This window comes from Alligator sinensis, unplaced genomic scaffold (genome assembly GCF_000455745.1).
Source record: "Alligator sinensis unplaced genomic scaffold, ASM45574v1 scaffold126_1, whole genome shotgun sequence".
Lineage (NCBI taxonomy): Eukaryota > Metazoa > Chordata > Crocodylia > Alligatoridae > Alligator > Alligator sinensis.
In genome coordinates this window covers 4,344,240-4,367,380 of record NW_005841842.1, presented here as the reverse complement: position 1 = coordinate 4,367,380, position 23,141 = coordinate 4,344,240, and the positions used below count along the sequence as shown (strand labels likewise).

The 23,141-nt window shown below is 41.7% G+C and overlaps 2 protein-coding genes across 15 annotated transcripts in view; one reads left to right on the top strand and one right to left on the bottom strand.

Moving 5' to 3' along the window:
* FAM173B (family with sequence similarity 173 member B) overlaps positions 1-22,833 on the bottom strand; it is a 28,865-nt gene extending 6,032 nt beyond the window's left edge. Inside the window, exons 1-8 of one of the 14 annotated variants that reach the window (XM_025205542.1) lie at positions 22,507-22,720; positions 19,992-20,050; positions 19,149-19,169; positions 15,859-16,148; positions 15,081-15,185; positions 13,666-13,803; positions 12,440-12,490; positions 7,559-7,661 (exon numbers count right to left, since the gene is read on the bottom strand). In XM_025205542.1, coding sequence (XP_025061327.1) covers positions 7,559-7,661; positions 12,440-12,490; positions 13,666-13,803; positions 15,081-15,185; positions 15,859-16,095 — 634 coding nt within the window. In that variant the 5' untranslated portion in view covers positions 16,096-16,148; positions 19,149-19,169; positions 19,992-20,050; positions 22,507-22,720. Of the gene's footprint in view, positions 1-7,446; positions 7,662-12,439; positions 12,491-13,665; positions 13,804-15,080; positions 15,186-15,858; positions 16,149-19,077; positions 19,170-19,703; positions 19,948-19,991; positions 20,051-22,506 lie in introns of those variants that run through there. The other 13 variants (XM_025205505.1, XM_025205522.1, XM_025205512.1 and 10 more) reach the window with 13 other exon arrangements.
* Positions 22,834-22,922: 89 nt separating this feature from the next.
* CCT5 (chaperonin containing TCP1 subunit 5) overlaps positions 22,923-23,141 on the top strand; it is an 11,039-nt gene continuing 10,820 nt past the window's right edge. The window contains exon 1 of the mRNA XM_006015686.3: positions 22,923-23,056. Coding sequence (XP_006015748.1) covers positions 22,952-23,056 — 105 coding nt within the window. The 5' untranslated portion in view covers positions 22,923-22,951. The remainder of the gene's footprint in view (positions 23,057-23,141) is intronic.

Here is a 23,141-nt window from a genome sequence, read left to right as displayed (position 1 = left end):
TCCTGCTGTTTCTCAGAGCCAACAACCACCATTTGCAAACTATGTCACTGTCAGATTGGGTGGCTCATTCTTCTGCAGCATTTGACATTTTGGGCAGTTGAGGTTAACAGAAGCATTAGATTTATAGAATCTGGCAGATGTGAAATAGAACTTCCACTCCATTTCGTGCTGGGAATTTGCAGGAGATTGGTGTATATTTTTACACCATACCATTCTGTGTTGCTATTGCTTAGTCTCCGCTCCTCATGTTCTTGTCTCACCAGAAGAATAAGATCGGTTTTCTTTTCCAGTTAATGCAGAGTAAACAATATTCCTTCACAAATCTGCAGTCCTCCTTTCCCAGTTTATTTAACCAGAAAAAAATATCTGGTAAAAACAGGAAGGAGTTACTGCATCTTTGGTGCAGAACTTTTCTCATTAAATTATTACCAGATATTGCACTTAAAAAAAGTGTCCAGAAACAATCCCCCAGAACAAAATCACCCAAGATAACAGGGTTGTTTTTCCCCCCTACACAGCATGGATAGACATGTAAGGAACTATATACTAATGTTTTTATGTGGATCTTTTATTGGCTTTGTTTGTATGGCAGTGTGTAGATTTATTTTATTTTTCCAATTTTATCTGTTTTCCTAGGTATTTTCTTTGGAGTCAGCATATTCCTTAGATGTTTTATGCCCATTGCAGTTTTGATTTTACAACAGTAATTATTGGGGGGGATTTTTATGGTTTTTGTTTTTTTTTAATTTTTGCAATTTTTTTCTTTTTCACATTTGCTTTCTCTCGTCTTTTGGGATTCCTAGAATTTTATTTACATAGTATTGCCTTTTATTTCTATCTTGTTTTGGATGGGGGTTTTGTTTGTTTTCACTTTTGTTTTGACCTCATTTTTGTCTGTCTTTATTGTGGTTTTGTGTGGTGTTTTAATTTTGTACTGGGGGGCAGGTGTTTCCTTAATATATTTTTGTTTAATCTTTGTCTGAACTGTGCTTGTGTTATTTCTTCTCTTGGATGCAGGGGAGTTTATGATTTTTATTATATTTTTATACTATTACTATTTTGTGTTTATTTTTTGCTTTTTGCCCTGCTAGTTTTTCCCCCTCATCTGGGGAAGATTTTGAATTTCCCCCCATCTTTTGCAAGCTTCTCTTCTTATTTTTCATTTTGCAAATTGTTTTTCTTATTTTTTTCTATTGTGGGGTATGCTTTTCTCTAATTTATTTTTTCAGTTTTAGTTCCCTCTCCCAAGTCATTGCTTCATGTGGTTCTGTTGTATTTTTAATGTTTTTCTTTTTTCTATTTCAGTTTTCCTAAATTGCTTTTTCATAATTCCCACCCTCCTTGTTCTTTTTTGTTGTTGTTGTTGTTTTTTCTGGCTGTGTCTATACATGCTGTTTTCTCAGACTGTTGTTCTTCTGCATCTGTTTATTGCTCATTTTTATTCCCTATGTGTTTTTATTGATGTGTTCATTTCTATCATATTTTGGAGCTTATTTTCATATGGCTTCTTGTATATGTTTCTTGTGGACTTCCCATTTTTTCAGTGTCTATTTTCATGTGATTTTTCAAATTTTTTGTTTCACTCTACAAGGTGCTCTACTCCATATCTCATTCTTACCTCCTCTGATATTCTTCTTGTCCATCTAATTTGTGTGCTCTTTTTGAGGGATTTCTTTCTTTTCTTTCTGTCATTTATTCTAGTATTTTGCTCTCCTTATTGTGTTGTTCCTTTTTTCATTGTCCTTTTTTTTTGTCTGGCTTTGACCCTTATTTCTTGCTTTTTGGCTTTTTTTGTGCAATGCCTTCAACCCTTTTCTGTATATTTTGTGGGATTTTCACTCCTTTGTGTATTTTATGAAGCATTTTTATTTTCTTAGTGCTTTTCCAGCTTTATTTTTTTTATTAGTTTCTCAGGTTGTTTGCCTCTCTCATATTTTCATAATTGTGTTTTACTTCATTGTGTGTTATATTGCTTCCAACATGTCCTGCTTCATTTATCTAGTTTTCTTCCACTTTTGGGGACTTTCATATTTTCTAAATATTCTTGTTCCTTGTTCTTCCTCTGTTAGATTTTTGTGCTTGTTAATTCTGTTTTCATTTCTCATGTTTCAGGTATAGTTTTACACATTTTGTCGAGAAAAGTATTGCAAAGGACATACTTGTTTTCATTATTTTCTTTATCTGATGTACACATTTTCTTGTGCTGTTAGCATTTTTCTAGTCTTTCTTTGATTCTGTTCTTTTTTTTGCAATGAGTGTATGTGTCTAAACACTTGCCTACTATTGTGTATTAATAACAGGCTTTGTCTATTTTTCCCCTTTTGTTTTCCTCATTTTCCTCACTCTTGTTCTGTATGGTTTGCTCCTTTTATGTGTGTGGGAATGTGTTTTTCATCACCTCCTACTGAGACTGATACACTGAAACAGTGGGAATGCTTGCAATGCTCTACAGTCTAACAAGCTACATGGCAATGGGAGTGTTACTTTTAGCAAGGGAACCTATGGTAAACAGCTTGAAGAGGAGAGGCCAAGGAAAACAAAGTGCCAGCTCCCCATATTTGCAAGTTGGGCAGGAACCTGACCATCTCACCCTTTGTGAAAACATATTCTCAGTGCAGAAGGAGGGGGAAGATCCCACCTAACTCAATCCTGAAGCCTTAGATCAGTAAGCAAAGCCTAAGTGATGGCAGGTATCAAGCAAACCATTGCTTCACCTAAAAACTGGTATCATTTGAAGAGGATTTTCCTCCAAGTTTGTTCCACAAAATGGATAGGCTTCTATAATGCTGGCATAACTCATTTTGAAAGGAAAATTTTACAGAAAACCTTTGGCACACAGTATGATCCCATAACACAAGAATGGCATGTAAGAATCAATAATACGTTATATCAATTGTATAAAAACCCAACCCTGACAAAGGAAATTAGAGCACAATGACCACAGTGGCCGGGCAACATCGAAAGAATGGAAGTGATCCAGACACCAAAGGAAGTACCAGAGGGGAGAATGCTGCCTGAAAGACTAAGATGAAGATGTCTGGATGATGTAGTGTCGGACCTACAGAAATTAAATATGGATGACTGGGAGATGAAAGCACACAACAGAAGGGAATGGAAGAAGATATGGGAGGCAGCCAAGGGCCGCTAGAACTGATAGTGATAAATTATACGCACGTACATATTACACGTTATGCTGCAAGTTGGAAAAATCTGCTCAAAGTATAAGAAAGGGGGCATTGGGTATTAATATTCCTAGAGAGAGTGCGTGTCCCTGGATTCAAGACTAAATTGTATAAAAAAGGATGGTCAACCCAGAGACCTCAGCTGGAGGAAGAGTTGGCATTCACCTGATCAGCAGGGATCCTAGTTTTCCATTTGTTATGGAAATCTGTGGAGAAACATGTAATCCACATTTTTCCAAGAACTACCAAAACTGATTGAGAGTAGGTTCAGGCTTGATATCAGGAGGCATTACTTTATGGTTAGGGCTGACAGGATCCCAATGGAGGTTGGATAGATATCTGGCTGGGGTATTATTATCCCAGCACTCGTTCCTGCCCAGGGCAGGGGGTCAGACTTGATGATCTGTTCAGGTCCCTTCCGACCCTAGAAACTATGAAAACTATGGCAGTGTCCTGCAATGAGCAGCGCTACTTCTGCTCTCTCTTTTTGCCACAGTTTTTGTCTCTCAACCAAGCAGTGGTGGGGGGAGTGAGCTGCTGATTGCCTGAGGCGCAAAAACTGCAGCAAAAATAAGAGAGAGCAGAAATGGTGTCGTTTGCCATGGGACACCACTGCACTTTTGGTAGCTCGCAAGGAAAAAAGGATTTTTTTGTGTTTTTTAAGCAGAGATTTTCTGCTTTTTTCCTGCAGAAAACTAGATCTCTGTTGATCAGGAGTGACACTGTACAAGAAGATAACGGAAGAATAATTATGCAAGGCATGATATGTGAAGACAACAATCATTCAGTGATATGCCCCTGCAAATGAATGTAACGAAGAAGAAAAAGAAATTTTATGAGACCCTACAGGCTCTCATTAGTAGAATCCTACAGCATAACATCCTTGTCATGCATAAGGATGCAAGGGAAAGATATGGAATACATTCAGTGACTTTTTTGGCACATATGGGATTGGTTCATGTAACAGCAACAGGAAACAGCTTATGGACCTTTGCCAACAAATTATCTTGTTGTGGTAAGAACTGATTTTCCTCCCCAAGAGGTTCACAAAGCAACTTGAGGCTCACTAATCAGTCTAGCAAAGAATGAAATTTAAACAGATCAGTTTTGAATTTGTAGAAAGTTTCATTCATCTCTTCAACACATTCACGCAGGGATAGAGAGAGAGAAAGGCAGACGTGCAGCAGCAGGCATCATCTGTGCACTGCCAGCAGGCAAGTGATGCTTAAAATGTTTTTTAAAATTTCCTGCAAAAAAGCAACCAAGAAAATCAGTTCCTCCAGATTTACAGACCTCCCCCACCCTCAACAAGAAGGGCATTTCAACTTTTTCACATACACTTTCCATCTGGAAAGATTTGATGATGCAGAAAAGGCTTTGAGGAGCATGAAAACACACATGTTGAGAGAGCTGAGAATAACATATTGGGATTTTCCAAAGGGTAGGAAAGGAAAATATGTTACAAAGACCATGTGGGATGCTACAGTCAGAAGACAACTGATAAAGCTGAACTTTCTCATTGCTAATGGGCAAGAAGAAATTATGGGAAGACTGCTAGCTGAGCTTGCATATCGATAAACGCTCATTCATCTCACCTTGCTGAACATTCTACGTGTGATTTTTGGGATGGGCATAAAATTCCCCAGATCTCAACTGTGCCATTAGTTTAAAGTCTATGAAGAGCCTTAGTGTATTGCAGCCCCTGGAGAACATAATCTTTTGATGCAAGCAACCCATAAATGACAGTTCTTACTGATGGGACAGGAAGCACAGCTTCTTCTGAGAGTTGTGCTCGTTTAACCCATGACTCCAGGAAGGCCTGATGCTTCACTAGTCCCCTCACAGTCTAGGGCTGTGCAAAGTAAGGCACCTCTGGATTCTATGAATGCTCCAAAACCTTTTGACTCCTTATGCTGAAATGCAAGTCAGAGCAGGTCTGTCCAACTCATGCCCATGCCGCTTTACTCTGCTCAAAGTAGGTAGCCAAAGGCTGCTTCTACAAGATGCCATTTCAAATGGAGGTATTAATTCATGGCTGTAACTACTTAAGCCACTAAGACAGAGACTTGGCTTCCTGTGCCCAGTATTCACCTAGTAACTCACCCCTTTACAAAATCTGTATAAAGTGCAGCAGGCCTTCAACCACTAGCCTGAGGGGAGGAGGGAGGCTGTAGCAGTGGCTGGTAGTGCTGCCACAATTAGCACAGCAGAGCTGGCACTGCCCCTGCCCGTGCCTGCAACATCTTTGGAGGGTCACGGTTAGCCGCATCCAGGCAAACACCAAGCACCCTCTACCTGAGGCCACATCCTACTATCATCCTGCACCTGCTTAACTAGTTGATGAGAAGTTTTTTTCCAGTGGTTGGTCCCCTATGTATACTTTCACAGGTCACAGGAACAGTGGCTAGGACGGGTCACCATGAGTCAGGAGGAGAATGGTAACAGCAGCGAGCTAATCCTTGTCTTATTGTGGAGACTACAATTGAGTTGTAAGAAACCTGGCACTGTGCACTTTACTGGACCACCTGACAACACGGATGCATGAATCTTCCACAAAGGACCATGATGTCCTGCAGCATAGCCAAGAAAGGGAACAAGTAATTCCCTGCAACTGGAGTTCTTTGAGATGGACTGTCTGAACGCATAAACTCAGTGAGGGTGCACATACCTCAACCAAACTTGGAGACTGACTTTACCTTCATGTTCTCCATGTGGTGTACCCTTGCCTACCCTTTCATAGCCTATTTCAAGGACAAAAGGGAACAGACCAAAACTGAAAAAAGAACTAACAACAGCTGATTCCATGGATCTGCATGTTGTTCTAATAGGGGTAGAGGGAGAGGTTTTTAGCTCTGGATGAATCACCAAATCATTAGGGACCATGCAGAAGGTCAGAACTATCTTAGTGGGTAATAGAGCTGGTGAATGGAATGAAGCCAGCAAAGCGAGAGCAAATTCTCCACATCTGGAAGGAGCAAGTACTTGGTGACTTTCTACAGGCAACACCTTTCAGTCTATGATAGACCATGATGACAAATTCTGCCTAATTTGTCAAGAGTTACCTTGGTGAAAGGAAAGTCATGGTGATCTGCAAAAACCTGTGCCAGATGTCTTTCCCAAAAGCTTAGTTCTACCTAGAAGCAGCAACTTAAATAAAAATAAGTTAATACTAATTCATAAGGCCATTGAGACGTGGACATTCTCTACTAAGCATCTAAAATGTAACTCAGGACCTTTTTCACCATTTTTTCCTTCTGTCTCTTTATGTCAAAGTGTGTCACATCTGAATTTGTAATACCAAGTATACAAGGCCAAGATAATGGGCTTGGTTCTCTACTACACTGTAGTAAGCAGTCACTTGCACCTCTAAAAAGTGTGTGTAAAGCAGATATAACTCATTCCCAGATCAGAATTTTCATTCACTTTGTATAACCATAAGTAACTGCTCACGGTGCAAGGCAGTGGAGAATCAAGTTCCATCTCATTACCTGTTCTGAGAAACAATTTGCACAAAACCTCTGGTGCACACTTGATAAATAGAGCGTTTTGTTAATACACTGATCCTTAACAGCAATAAATCTTGCCTGTATAAACTTTTCACGTTAAAAACTAGTGAGAAATGTTGTCATGCATCTCCTTGTTAAGCAATGGGCGTGTCTACACGAGACGTTTACTATGGAGTTGCCTATTTAGTTCTGCAGCAAAACGTCAGGGTCTACACGTGCGGTGCTATTAGGATGGAGTATAATAATTAACTCTGCCATAGGATAGTACTGCCAGACACAAGTACTATCCTACAGTGGAGTTAACTGCACCGCAACGCACGTTCAGACGCTGACGAGGTTGGCTGGGGCATGAGGGTGCTTCCATGTGGGGGCTGCATGCTGGCTAGCCCCATGAGCTTGGCGGTACACCCCCTGCAAAAAGTGCTGCCTATGCTGCCTGCAGGCAATTGCCGCTCGTCACCCTGCCCCCGGCTGCTGGTGGCATCTGTGGGCAGACCCCAATTGCTGCTGGTCTGTGGGTGGTTGCCGATCACTGGTCAGCGCTTACCCCCTCCCCCCACTGCGGACACCACTGTGGCCACCTGCAGGAGCTTGCTGTTTGCCGCCACCTGCGGGAGCTTGTCTTGGCCCCCCCAGCCTCCAGGGGCACACGGTGTTCATGCTAATACTTACTGTTATTATCCCGCCGCTTTAGCAGCCATTGAAGACAGAGATGAGTATTTTGGTGTAAGAATCAAAGTTAGCATCCACAACACTTTTTAACCTGACTTTATTATGAGGAATGCATAATTGGCAGAGTCTCTGAGTATCTCTTTTCACTTCCTTTAAAATTTTTTGAATCATAGGCCCACACAGTGTCTATTCCCTCACCAGTAGTATAATCTGGCATCCAATGCGGGAAAGGAAAGCGGCAGGCAATGACTCTGGCATCGTGCTCGAGTTCATCTTCAAGCTTTTTCTCCAACTGTGGCATCTGCAGAACAACAACAAAAGCCACTGAGAGGGTAAGACAGAAGCATTCTCTCTTGAAATATTTTAAATGCCTGAGACAAATCCAAGGTTTGAAGATCTCTGTTTTAGTCCTTGGAAGCTTTTATGATGCAGAATCATATTCTTCCTAGCTAGAAATGGCTTTTCATTTACTCTGATGCTTAACATTTACATATATTTTTATAATTTATGATCATTTTAAGTAAGAGCTAGATCATCCCCTAGGCAAGAAATCTGAGTTTGAGGGGGAAAAAAAACTGCACAATTAGATTCCTCTTCCAGACTACAGCCCTGGGAAGGGCAAGTCCTTCTATTATGTCCCAGGTTCCATGTCAAGGGAAGGTTAAGGTCTTTAGTGTCCGCATGATGGCTCTTGAAACAGTCGATGCTTCTCTGATACCTCTGACCCCAAGTTAATATAAATTGGGTTGTGGTTACTATGTGAATAAATATTGACTTACAGCTGAGTAAGCAATGGTGTAGAGAATCAAACACCTTGTCCCCTAACTGTCACCATGTGCAATGATACCACAGGACCAGTATACACCACTCCTTTTACAAGTACAGCCCCAGGGCTAGGACTCCACCCAGTCCTACCCCCATCCATTTGTAGAAGACTAGGCGGATAATCAAACCCATAGAAAAAAAGACTGCCTTACCAGCACAAAACAATGGTTCAGCTACCTGGTTATTTTGTGTCCTAGAGCATAGAGGCTAACTTTTATTACAATTCAGGAAACGAATGATGTTATGCTGACATACAATAATGTACAACTGTTTAAGCATTTTTTAATGTATGAAAAGATATTTCTCTCAAAACATATTTGTAGATGTGAGATTAACAGCCTAATTGTGTTCAATAAAAATATTTTCTTTCAAGCACCGTAAATTACTTGCCTTTTATTTTCTAAAAATTACTGTAGTATCAAAGGAAAGTTAAGTAATTTATACATATATAACGCATCTTAGAAAGCTACTGACTGAATTAAAGATTGGGTTAAAAGAAACCAAAAGTTTCTTACAAACATAATAGACAAGGTTTTATACAGAACTCTTCATGTCATCAGTGGCAGGCAGGCATTCTTTCCCCAGCTCCAAAAAACCCAAACAACAGAAACACTATCAAAAGTTGCAGATAGTTTCTACTGTCAAAACCTTGAAAGCACATTCTGCAGCTGCAGAATAACTTTAATGTATCATTCTTTTAAGAGATAAATTGAAGTTTCAAAAGGATCATTCTCTCTGAGGCACTGATATTCACAGACTTACCACAGATTACTTAAAATTATTTAAGCATTCTGTGTTTCAATTTTGTTCAAACAAAGAAGGCCTGTAAATATCTGTGCTACTATTCTTTTATTTTCTGATCATTTCGCTTATTTAACATTGACTTCGATATCTCAGGCTGAGCTAACATAAACCTCAAAATGAAAAGAGCCAATTGTGCTACACACATTACCTAACTATAGTACACATAAATAAATAAACAAGTCTTAGCATACAAGAATGCAAAACACTGGCACGATCCATCAATTTCAGGCATAATTACACTGAAGTATTCTGAAAAATCAGTCAATGTATTACATCGTAACTATAACTTCAATCCTTTAACTGGAATTGGCCTATACTAGTAAAATGAAATGTCTCAACAATATTAACTGTTTAGATCTTTTTTCAAAGGTGGATGCTTTTGTGTGCCTGCCTGCATATGTGCATGTTTTTGGGGCTTTTTTTTTTTTTAAACAAACACTGAATACGTACTATACTATATTAATATCTCCAAAATGTCTATTTAGTTAATATTTTTTTAAACCCTCCTTTACTACAAATGTAATCTTTTTTCACTTTGACCAAATCCCACATAGCATTGTCAAACCTGAACTTTTACAGAAAGCTTGCATGAATGGATGGATGGATCATTCAGTGTATCCCAGGGATCATTTAATCCAGGCAGTGCAAGTTAGTTATAATGTCAAACGGAAAAACTAAGGCAGCTGACAGTCATTCAGTTAAAGGCAGGATGGGATCTGATGTGTGATCCCAACAATTGCACCTCCTGCCATATCACACGTACATGGCAGGACATGCAATTTTGGGATCAGAGATCAAATCCCAAGAGCATCCTCCCTGGCAGTACAGTGGGAGACCAGGATCATGATCCCAAGCTCCCTTTGCACTGGCAAAGGTGCCTGGCAATCAACAGATTGTCAGCTGTCTCTGGGGAGCCACCAAGCTAGTTGTGTAACAATATTGTGGCTGGTTTCACTTTTTGTTGTGTCATTAATTGTATGAACGTCTGGCCAATTACACTTTAAGATATGATTAACTGGGTTCATGAACGACATGTACCCTTGGAGGCTGGCGGGGCACGGCAACTGCCCGCAGGCAGCGGCGAGTGGCGACCGCCTGCAGGCACTGCCAGCAGCATCGACAGCGCTAGTCTCAGGGGGTGCATGTGCACCTCCCACGCGTCGCCAATAACTGGGTTAATCGCATCTTAAGTGTAACATCTGCCAAGGGCCTAAGTAACATGTTTATGGCTTCTGTCTAGCCCAACACTACTTACAAGATATATTTACCTATACAAAAGAGAAAATGAGTTACAGGTTCAAAAGCTAGGTCCAATCATATGAAATGATGAGACTCCCAACTCCACTCTGACATTACAGCAGGTTGTGAGAAGTCCTAAGTTCTTCATATGTTTGAGCCCATTGCATACATGGCAAGAATTAAAAACACACAAAAACTAAGAGCCCAATCTTAAGTGTGATCTTATTCTACTCTGCTCAAATCCCCAATAAACAGGTAATGCAAAAGGTATATGGGCCTTACAGCTAAGATGATAGCATGTTACAAAAGCAGCAGCTTTAATGTTTCTTCAAGGACTTAGCAAAGTGGAATAAAACCACACTTACGTGCCTAATAGGTGGAATATGATCAGGCCCTAATTACTTTGACTGGAAGTATTTTACACAAGGTTTGCAGAAGTAAAATATTTTTTCTTTTTTTTTCTTTTTGTAAAGGCTGCGGCACTTTTCTCTACTATTGAAACTGATCAAAAACCCCAATGGCTAATGTACACCATATTAGGCCCCTACTAATTAAAAACTACATAACAAATGTTTCCATTCAGCTGGGTGACATTTGCTGTTCTGTGCAACTGTTTACTTGTAATTTACCACGTTGTCTGTTTTCATCTGCACGTTCACCCTCAGGGATTCTGCAATGCGGCTGCAGAATTTCTAACTGCAGATTCATAGCTGTACCAGCAAGTGAACCAGACAGTGATCATGATATCACTCAGTACAGCAAGGGTGCCCTAATTTTCTCACACATTAACTGCAAAGACAACCACTACACTATGGTCTTGTCAAAATCATGCAACCAAACAGTTGGTATTGTAAGTCAAGGATACACTTGGAACAAAGGCTTCTAGTGCCCTCTCCTGGAACAAAAATTACTACTACAGTAAACCAACCAATATAGGTCTGTATCTCAGCCTCCTGGGAACAAATGCAATAAAACTTCTGGAACACATTCAAATATCGAAGAGACATTTCCTTTCAATATGCTAACAAAAGTAAAAATAAAATTTAATTATAAGCTACGTAATTATCAAAATGAGAGCATTGTGGCCGGTGCTTTAGTCAAATAAACCTTTAGTACTACATCCTTCAAGAACAAAAGAGGACAAACAGAAGGAAGACATTGTTATATTTCTTACTGCAACTCCCTGTTAATGTTGCAACAATATTTTATCACAGATTATTCCCATTACACACTACATGTCTATGCCATATCAGTAGGATACAAAGCTCTTCACACCACTCAAAAAAAAAAAAAAAAAGCATTTATGGGGAAATGAAATGGGGGATATTTGAAATGTGTTTAAAACACATAAAAGACAAGTTCTCTAATACAGTGTTTATTTTAAAATCAGAGAGATTTTAGTATAAAAATCTAACAACACTTGGAAAAAAAGAGTAAAAAATGAACGTGAAGTTTGACGACATCCATGTAGTATACCACAAAATTGATTGCTTTCTTGCAATACCATTTTCACAATATTAAACAGCAATATAATTTCAGAAAGAGGCTGATGTTTCTGAGTGATAGACAACTTCCTCTAAAAATAAAAAAATAATTTCCCTGTATAATCTACAAACTAGCAATCATACTAAAAGCACCCCATCCTGCTAATCTTTACAAATGCATCTGAGGGCTGTTTCAATGCTACTAAATGAGGTGTTTTCAAATTCTGAAGAATGCATGAACAGAATATTGAACTTTGATTTTCAGCCAACCAGTCCACAGAACTGAGCTAAAATTAGTCACTGCTCATCCTACTTGAAAATTATCTTACTGAAAAATCTGAAGAACAATCAATTTCAACTGAACATTTCATTAACTTTTCCAAGTAATTAAAGATGCATGTAGAAGGTCACAGCATTAATGTTCTAAACTGTATTGAAATGTGGATTGTGAGAGGCGCCGAACTGGAGTTTCAGAAGCACATTTAGATACTTGAGATTTATATTTTGTTCACAAGCTTCAAGTTGTAGCAGCAGGATGCATAATATCTTAATAATTATTAAATACTAATAATCCACAATCCATTATGCTGTTAAAATAAGTAACTGAATGTCAAATGTACTACACTAAGTGGGCTCATTTTCTAAATCAATGTAGCAATTTCAACTGGTTTAGTGTAAAACTACTATAGACAGTTAAAGATCATTTAAAAAAAAGGGAGAGACTTACCAACTGAGGTACCCCAAATATAACAACATTTGTATACTGGGAAAATCTAACCTATAAAAAAATTACAAATGTGTTTATTATGAAGAGAATGTATAGTCTAAGACGATACAAAATTATTAGCCCACCTATTCATCCCCTTGCCCCAGGGACTAGCACAAGAAACCATGTAGAAACTGTTACACCAGCTTTAGGCCACTTAAAGATTTCCCTCCACATTTCCCTTTGCAGACTGTGCCCCAGACTAGCTCTACATGCCACTTGTAGCACACAACTCAGACCAGCCTCATGCATCATGTGCCACATGCAAGGGTGGTGTGTGCTACATGCAGTGCCCAGGTCTGGAGTTGGCATGCGTGCTGCAAACAGGGCAATCCAGGGCACGCATGCTGCATACATGTCTGAACTAGATCAGTCCTGCATGATGGATCTGACACGATGGATTTGCATGGGCCTGATTTAACCTATTCAGCCATGTTTAATTTCAAGGTTACTGTTTTCAAATTTGCTCCTCACTTCTGTCTGCTCAGGAACAGAAGCATCTGACAGTAATGAAAGGTGGAAGGGACTGCCAGGGGAGAAAGTTGGGAGGATACAGATAGTTAAAGGGCTACTTGACTACACAGATTTATTTTCCCTGCTCTAACAGTGGAAGGGGGAAAAATTCAAGGCAAACCTCCGATCATTCGATTCTACACCTGGAAAATTATAATGAATTTATAAAATGTCCATATATAGAATATAATTACTGGGAGGTCGTCTAATAACCAGGGTCGTCTTCTGTTTCACTAACTGCAGTAATTAAATGATCATATACTGTTTTCAAATAATACAATGTAGCTATATGTATGCACACATACATGCATCCACAAGCACAACTATACATACATCCACACACAACTCAATATTCTACAGTATTTAGAAGTTGTAAAAAAACCAGATTTACAGCTGATTGAAAAACAATGTGACTATCAAAGTCTGCCACATAATGCATGCATGCATAATTTTGCAACCTTATCTTTCATATTTCCCAACTTTTGGGTGCTTAAATTAACCACATTAAAAAACCCAGGCTAAAATAATGTTAACAGACTATCACAAACAGCTGTATATTTTTATTTAAAATGTAAAAAATTAAATTTAAAATTTAAAAATTCTTTTTTTTAATTCACCAGTCAATTTATTTTGTACTTTGGTTTCTATAGGTTATTTTTTAAACCAATACATACCTTCCATAAATCTGAAATGTAAAATTTGGCATCATGATGCACACCTTCCCTCCAAGCACAGTATCTGGAGTACCAGACTAGCCAGGGATTTAATTCATAACCAACAGCTCTGAATCCTTCTTTTGCAGCTGCTATCACCTACAAAGAAACAAAAAAGAATCTTTATTAAAGACCAGAGCAAGCTATAGCACGCCACTGTTTAAACCAAAATTGTGCTTACTTCCAGTAAGCGCATAAGAGAAAAATGTAATTTTATTCAGAGCAGAAATCAAGGAGTCCTTTATTTTTGTCTATTTTCAGGATTGGAGCTTTCATTTAGAAGTTCTTACATGCAAGCTTTATTTTACTGCCTTGAGTATTTCCACTGAAATAAATTAAAACATTCCTTTTTATAAATAAAGCACACAAGTACATTTGCAAGATTGGTGTGCAAATCCAGAACACTGCCATGACTTTTGCACGTATTTAAGAATGCAACTAGCATTGGTGCCTTGCCTATAAACTGGTGTGGACAAAAAGCAGTGAAGAAGAGTATATGTGCCTGTGCTCATCTACAAACATAGGGGGACCTGGAACCTCAAAGGTAATTCAGGTGTCTAACTCCCATTGATTTCAATCATTGAGAGTTAGGCACCTAAATGACTTTTGAGAATCTGGGACAATGCACTTAACAGAGAAAGTGACAAAGTAAGTAGTTTTTACTACAGTCCTTTTCTGTTACAGATAATTACCCAGTATCTTTGTCGTGAATAGCATACTACTGTTTCAATTTTAATAATGGATGTATGATTTAAAAATTATGATTGTCAGCTTGCTTTTGTTAAGCAAAGTAGTCTAGATTCTAAATTTTAAAATATGTAAAACTGCTCACCTGCTTCATAAATCAGTTACTGGTTGCAGGTTATATTCTGCTCATTGTAATAATAAGTAATCTCAATAAATCCTGATTAAAATGAGTAAGGAAAGTATGTTTTGGTATTTCGTATAAATAATTTCTAACTCCTGCAGCTTTACATGAAAAAAACATACTGTAGGTCCCATACATAAATAAAGCCATGCACTCATGCTCTGATTATTCAAAGAGATCAGACATAAAACAATATAAGATTAATAAGGAGATTATATGGTAACATCACGTGCAACTTGCAAGAAGTATGAAATACAGGTTTGACAAGTATTTTAGTGTCTGCCTCATGCAAATCTTGATTAAGAATTCTGTATGACAAAATTACAGAAATATAGAGTAGGAAAAGGAGCAGATATTTTTGTTTCTGAATAAAACTGGTCAAATAGCATTCAAGTAACATAATCTAATAATTTTGTCACATTTCCATGATAGCATTTGAAGAATCTTATTCTCACAATCTGCCCAATGGTACTCCCGGGTGAATGAATAACAGTCTGAAGTTTGTGACCTGCATACTTAAGAACAGCTTCATCCATTTTGGGCTGGATCCGCGAAGGGAATAAAGTATGGTAACACACAACATCATCATGCCTTCCTTTGAAGTGCCTGGCACCTGGAACGTGATTCACAACCTTGAGTTAGGTACTCAGATTCCCCATACAGCATGTGGGGAGACTTAGGTGCCTAAGAATAGGATTCACAACAGGCAGCATGCTGATTTGGGGGCAAAAAAAAAGCCAATGGGTTTGTGGGTTTGAACCACTTCAGGTCAAGGAAAACACTAAATCCAGGTTTCCCATTTCCTGGAAGAGCACCCTAACCTCACAGCTGTCATTAAAGGCAAGCACTACTACCACTTTCATCCAGAATGATCATAGCTTCTGTGTTTTGCCCTGAATGCAATGCTACATATGTTCACCATGTTCCCAGTAGACCTACTGGATCAGACCCCACAGGCAACTTATAAACTGTCTAATTTGTAAATCCCAGTTCAACATAGGCAGGAAATAGGCACAAAATGGTCAGCCCTGCCAAAATGAATATAGATCTGGGCACATGCAATGGCATAACTTTAGGCAATTTAGGAACTTTGAAGAAAACTTTGGCACCTATGGACTCCGGGGAGCCTAAGCAGTTAGGCAGGGGTTATGTGAATCGTATTTTGGCACTTAAATTTTACACAAGGCTCAGTGGAGGTAAGCCTTTATCGAAAATTTCTAGGGTTGAGGGGGACAGGGCTGCAACAAAATATCATGCACAAAATTTAGGGGATTCAGAGCACTCACAATTCGTCCATCTCCACTACCAATGTCAACCAGAGATCCATTTCTGCATTGTAACATTTTCAGAACATTTTCAATCTGAGTTGAAGTTGCAGGAACAAAAGGCAGGCAAATTTTTCTCAGAGCTGGAGTTATGAAGGGAGTGACAACAGCATAGAGTGCTACCAGTGTCCCACCAACAACACCAGTAACCAGCAAGCCCCACTTCTTTTTTCTTGAATTGTCATTATCAAAATTCATATTTTAAGATGTCTTGTGGATGGCTATCTTGCTTCAACATTTACAAAGAGAAACTGAAAAAAAGGAAAAGCATATGTAACGACTTATTTGAAACCACAAATATGCCCCCATTTCAATAGGCAAGTGCTTGCTGATGATACCAAGATATTTGAAAAAACTTGAGTTCATATAAAGCTTCCATTTCCTCTGAACCAGAGATAAATTCCCAAATCATATTAACAAAAGATGAAACTGTCTTGGAGAAAATTATACGGTCCTAATTTAATTTTAAAATCTATTCTTCCCACTATATTCTATAATTGTCTTTTCTGCTTCACCTACAACATTCAAATATTAAGCAGTAAGGAATCTATTTTCATCTGTGTTTCAGGGAATTTACATGTTTAACTCCCATTAACACAAATAGAAGTACATAAATCCCACATAGCAAGAAATGAAACACCTGCCCTAAAAGGAAAAAAGAAAGAGACTGTTCTTGTTTCTAATGATTACAAACTTTCTACTGAAACTAATATCAGTAGCCTTTCTCTCATCAAAATACAATTATTTTCTGTTATAAAAGAGGAACTTTTTTTTTCTCCTTTTAGGGCAGACGAGTTCTATTAAGCAATTAAAGTGCAGTGCACAGCTGGATGATAACATTGTGGTTTAAATAGTCATAGTAGTTAAGATTAAAACAGTACACAAGTATTCTCTTTATCTCAATTGGTTTATAGTTCTTGGGAGTGCTATGTTATATGTCATTGCAGCGCAATGCAATACCATGTAGATACCCCAAACTAGCTGCGTTTGTTCTCAAGTCCCAGAGCCAGCAGTGCAGTCACATAGATTTCATAGACATTAGGGCTGGAAGGGACCTTGGAAGATCGAGTCCAGCCCCCTGCCCCAGAGGCAGAGAGTTAGCTGGGGTCATAGGATCCTAGCAAGATAAACATCCACATTTCTCTTGAAGGCGTTCAAAGTAGGTGCTTGAACCATCTCGGATGGCAGGCTATTCTAGACCTGGGGGACTTGGACAGTAAAGAAATTCTTTCTTATGTCCAGTCCGAAATGGTCTTGCAGGAGTTTATAACCGTTCGACCTTGTCATCCCTTGGGGCGCTCTGGTGAACAAATGTTCCCCCAGATCCTGGTGAACACCCCTTATAAACTTATAGGAGGTCATCAGATCGCCCCTGAGCCTGCACTTTTCCAGGCTGAACAGCCCCATAGCTCTCGGCCTTTCAGTGTAAGGTCTGTTTTCCTGACCTCTAATCATGAAGATCAGAGTCACATCGCTGTGGCTGCATAGGGCCAGCTAACAAGTTAAGGAGAAATGTTTATTAGCTGGGATGCAGTACTGTACAAATGTGGCTACAGGATTTCCAGCACTGAGGTCATGGGCGACTGTTGCCACCTTAGTCGGGGGGGGGGGCACATGCCCCCCCAGCAACCAGTCAGTGGGAGGCCCCCAGCCGGGTGGGGAGGGGGTGTCCCGTCCGCCGCTTGCCGGGGGGCACTGGTACTTCTGTTGCTTGAGCAGGGAATGCAGCCTGTCAGGGGATGTACCAGTGATCTCAGGGGGTGCACATGCACCCCCAACGCGTCACCACTGACTGAGGTTAACTGAGGGTTAGCCTTGCATGCTACAGATAGACCAGTAAGAATCCAAACATCGAGCATTTTTACACAAAAAGAAGCGCCCAGCGCTATGCCGCTTGCAGTTGTATAAACGGTAAAATGCACATCAGCACTGAGAAAATGGCAGTGGCGCACTTTTGAACTAAAACACATTGGAGGTGCTTTAGTTCCAAAGTGCCCCGCTACCATTTTCTGTGGGCTGACACGCATTTCGCCACTTACACAACTGCACACAGCGCACTGCAGTTCACCTCAGCTCGCATGCAAAGCACACTCGATTAATCAAGTTTGCTTGGAAGTGGCAGATCTCCAGCAGGTCGAGGGACAGAAAAGTATGTGTATAAATCCCCATTATTTCTGAGAAACTGTTTGAGCTTGAGGCACTGCTCTTTCAATATAGTTCTAAACACTGTCCAGCAAAGGGCAATGAAAATGGTGAGGCATATGCTGAGGGAACTGGGCTTATTTAGTCTGGAGAAGAGAAGACTGAGAGGAGATTTGATAGCAGCCTTCAAGTACCTGAAGGGGGGTTCCAAAGAGGATGGAGCTAGACTGTTCTCAGTGGTGACACATGACAGAACAAGGAGCAACGGTCTCAAGTTGCAGCAAGGGAGGTGTAGGTTAGGTATTAGGGGAAACTCTCTCACAAGAAAGGTAGCAAAACACTGGACCAGGTTACCCAGAGATGTTGTGGAATCTCCATCCTTGGAGGTTTTTAAGACCCAGGTAGACAAAGCTTTGGCTGGGATGATCTAGTTGGGGATGGTCCTGCTTTGAACAGGGCTTGAACCAGATGACATGAGGTCCCTTCCAACCACAATATTACCTTGCCAGAAATCTGATTTTCTTTAAAACAAGGTGCATGTACTGTATTAGTCTTATAACCCTAAAGTAATCTAGGCCACGGACAGATGTACATCTGAAGTACTCTCGTGCCATACAGATGTGTAGCACCTTACTAAAGCCCTCCTGCCAGATTGCTTCAAAATCAGAGTGTGGTGATCCCCAGCTATAATGCTGCTCAGTTCTCTGGGGAGTGTGGAGCAGACAACCCATGAGCACTCTCCTGTGTCTCAAGAACTGCAGAAACTGAGGAATATTTCTTGCCAGCCCTCCTGGAGCAAGCAGTACCCCCACACTATGAGCTGATGAACATGGCTGCATCTTAGCTCCTGCCTTTTTATACTTCCAGTCTTTCTGTCAGGTGACAATCTGATTAGTCCTCACTGCAGGGCAAATGTGGTGGTGGTGGGAGGGGGGAGAGTTGACAAGCCTGTTGGGTAACTTTATTGCTAAGATAAGGTTTTCCCTGGTGGAGGCCGGGAAGAATGACAGTTCTGCTCAATGAAACCCAGCTTCTTACCCAGCATTTGCACGTGAATACCAGACCACCTCCATTTAAGACCTACTTACTACTCAGTCTGTGCTACCAACCTCTAGAGTGTCAGGCCAACACTGAAAACAGTAAAGAATAGAAGAGAAAAAGTTAGTAACAACAAGCCCACAAATCCAAAGTGGAGCCAGCATCTTGGCAAAGATATATATACAGCCTAGCCAACTTTACATAGTGTTGTCATCCAAGCCATTAGCATTGCCACACTCAGTACCCCTGCAGCAGCAAGGTCCCTTATTTCTGCTGGCAGAGCAGCACCACTTCTGTAAATTACAAAAGGTTTTTGCCCGAAAGCATACATAGATGTGCCCGCACTTTCTGCCAACTGCTGAGGCACCTTTACCAGCTGATGCCTCCCAGAGTGCCCCTGCCAGAAACTGCGCAAGCAGAGACATGCTCTAGTGGCTTCCCTGTGGTGGCTGCTGGGTGCCTGCAGGCAGCCTGTATCAAAGACAAACCCAAAGAGCTTGTAACCTTGTAACCACCGAAAGCTATGGCAAGAGTCCTCAAATCAATGGGAGCTAAACGTTTTGGCAGAAATGGCACAAATTAGCCCAGCACACACCCCCAGTGCCACTCCGATCCCTTTCCCTTACCCAATGTGCTGCTCAGCTTTCTGCTCTTCCCTATGCTCCATGCCTAATCTGATGCTCTGCATGCTGCTCCCTGGCCTATCTGTCACTGTGCTGCCTGTTCCTTCCTCAATCTGCCACATGACACACACGGAAGTTGTCCGTGCCACTTACAGCCCCCAGGCTGCAGATTAGCCATCCCTGCCCCAAATCATCATTCATACTGAAATGGTATTTTGTAATCATGTAAGAGAGACTTAAAATAGCAAACACATGATTAAAAAAAAAGTACTCTCTCCAATACATACTCACCTTTTTGGTCCACAGTTGAGTTTTACGGATGTGGCTATAAGCAGATGAGAAATGAGACACTGTTGGGTTGATCATGCAGATTTCATAACAACAATGCACCATGAATGATCCTCTATCAATTGCTATTAATTTGTACCTTTCTTTACCCAAAATGATATTTTAAATGCCACTACAATTTTACTTGACAGTATACAAATTTATATGATCAGTATGCTGTATGCATTTTATGGTAAAAGGTATCTTAACAAATGTTAGGTTTGCAACAATAAAGTACATATGTTATTTCAAAAACCAAAAATATGCAGACATTTGATTTTTGATCTCTTGCACTTTGCTTTCACATATTAAAAGGGCCAGTTGGTACTATAAACACTAATTTACTGAAATTACCATACTTTCTCAAACACGACATACACCTTTTAACCAAAAAATCAGACCCCCCCATTGGGGTACATGTTTTAAGCAAAAAAGCTATGTTTCTGGCTGGAGATACAAGCACCCTACTGTGATTCTGCTCCAGAGTGTAGCAACTTGAGTATTACTACAGGTTTCCCTCATTTTTTGCAGGTTCTGTACGTGTGAATTCGCTCTTACGTGATGACCCTTTTTATACCAATTCGTTATATGCAAGGTAAATTCACTCTTATGCGATCTGTGTGGTGGAAACCCGCAGTCAGCTGTTTTGTGCATTGCACTGTGGGAGTGACAAGCACCAAAATATAGGCTCCTGTGTGGCTGTTCTCCTTGCTCGTTATCTGCAACACGTGTTTCTGTAGTTCCCATCTCCATTATGATAGTGCCCAGTGCTTGTGTGTACTGTCTGGTGTTGGTGAGTACCAAAATTGTTTTGTGAAAGTGATAGAAATGGGTCTGGGGGTCAGTACAGTCGAGGTCTTAGAACATATCCCTATTTGTTACATTGTAAAGTGGGTTCCCTTTATGCGAATTCGAGTTATGCACTGCTTTCCAGGAACGCATATACAGCATAAAGCGAGGAAAATCTATATTCAGGCTACTGAAAGAGTCAACTGACTTAATGGCTCATTGTTCTTCACTCCAGAGATGTTAACAATCCTCTCTCCTTTTTAATGGTGTTGATGTTCTCCTAATCAAACTAACCTTTCTTTGGGCAATTTTGCTGTGTGTTCATTTGTCTTGGTCTCTTCTCTTATTTCACAGCTTCTTTAGCCGTTTTCAAAATTGGAAAGCTACCTATAAACTTGCTGGATGTTTGCTGGATTAATAAAGTCTGCTGGCACGTGCTAATTAACGTACTATAGCAGCCTCCGCGTCATATGTATTCAGCGTCCTGCACTTCAAAATGGTGGTGGGGGCACTTTAACTAAAACTCATCAAATGAGCTTTAAGTTAAAGCGCCCCCGCCACCATTTTGAAGCACGGGACACTGAATACAAGTGATGCTGTGGGTTCTTTAAATACAGCAGCTCTCAGAGCTGCTCTAATTAAAGTGCCCCCCTTCTCCACCCTGGAGCACTGGAAAGACACCCATGGCAACCAGTCTTCAGCAACAGCTTGGGCTTTAGCTAAACCAGAAAGGGAGGGTGATATAGCTAAAGATTCAGCTCTCTCTTCTCAGCAACCCTAACTCTGGAAAAAGCTTCCCCCCCCGTTCTGCCTTTCAAAAAAACAAGGTGCTATATTTTGGGATGTGTTGTATGCAAGAATATACAGGTATAACTGAGCATCTAGCAAGATAAAGAGATCATTTTGGAACGTGTGATAAAAGAGGCACAGCGGGCTGATTTCTTGCCTGCTTCAAGTTCGGAACAATTTGGCGGTGGGGCTCAGTGCCAGCAGGCTTTGCTGTAACTAGTTTTGTAAGCAGGCCACCTACATGCTTGTCACCTGGGGACAGGCAGCAGTCTGTGCCTGGCAGCAGGGCCCAGAGATTGCTCCGTGACTGATCCCCTGTGACTTTGTTTTATTTGGGGGGGAACTGAGCCTCGTCCCCAAGCTGCTAGTTTTGTTATGGCAGCCACAAGCACGGGGCGGGAGTGTGCAGAGCTGCCCTGCCTCAGGAAAGCAAGGGGGGCTCTGAGAGCTGCAAGAAAGGGAAGAGACAGAAAGGGCAGATCACGGCGCTTGAAGCAACTCCTGGCAAAGCTCACAGCAGCCCCCCCCCCCCCCCCCCCCGCACAGCAGGCACCACAAGGACCAGGGCAGGGGGCGGGGCCAGAACGTCCGCGAGCCAATAAGGGGCCACCGCCCGCCCTGGAGCGGGGCCTTGAGACGGGAGAACACTGAGCCGCTTAGCTGCAGGTTGGCGCTTGCGCATGCTTGAAGAAAGCGGCCCAGTAGGAGGGCCAAACTTGAGCGTCTCTATTGTACATGCGCAGTCCACACCCGCGCGCGTGCCTGCTCCCAGCGTAAGATAGTCGCTCCTCCCTCGGGCACAGCCCGCTTCAGTGCTAGCGCTGGCTCCAAACATGGGTCTCCCAGAGTCTACCCATGGCTCAACCTGCTACCTATGAAACCCTCCCCTGCCACCACTCACCTCCCGCGCAGGTCTCGCGAGGCTGTAGGCCCCGCCACATCCGGGCACTGCGGCACGGGCGATACCATCCGGCACGGGGGGGGAGGAAATGGTTTGGGTAGATTTTATGGGGAGTGCAGTGTCCGCACCTCTGTCCCCGCCCTGCTCACACAAGGCTCCGGCCCCGTCTCCCTCCCCGTGGGCTGCAGAGCCCGCGGGGTGGCTGCGACGGGCGATTCCGTTAGTGGTATTTCCCCCAAGAAGGGCGGGGCCTGGGCAACGGCCACGCCTCCCCCGTTCCGACGCTTCCAGAAGGGTTCGGCGGGGGCGCCACATTAGTCGCGGGCGGCAAACCCGGCCTGGGGGAGGCGGTTGCGCAGGCGCGGAGTGACATCTGCGCAGGGGGCGGGGCTAGGAGCGGCGTGTGCTTGGTCTCTGCTTGGTGTAGGGCGGCAGCAGCGCCACCATGTCGGCCATGGGGACCCTCGCTTTTGACGAGTACGGGCGGCCTTTCCTCATCCTCAAGGATCAGGACCGCAAGAGCCGCCTCATGGGGCTGGACGCCCTCAAGGCAAGTGCCCCGCCCGGGGGGGGCCCTCCGGGCCCGGCGGCCGCGCCCTGCTTCCCCCCCCCCCACTCCCCGCTTCCCCGCATGG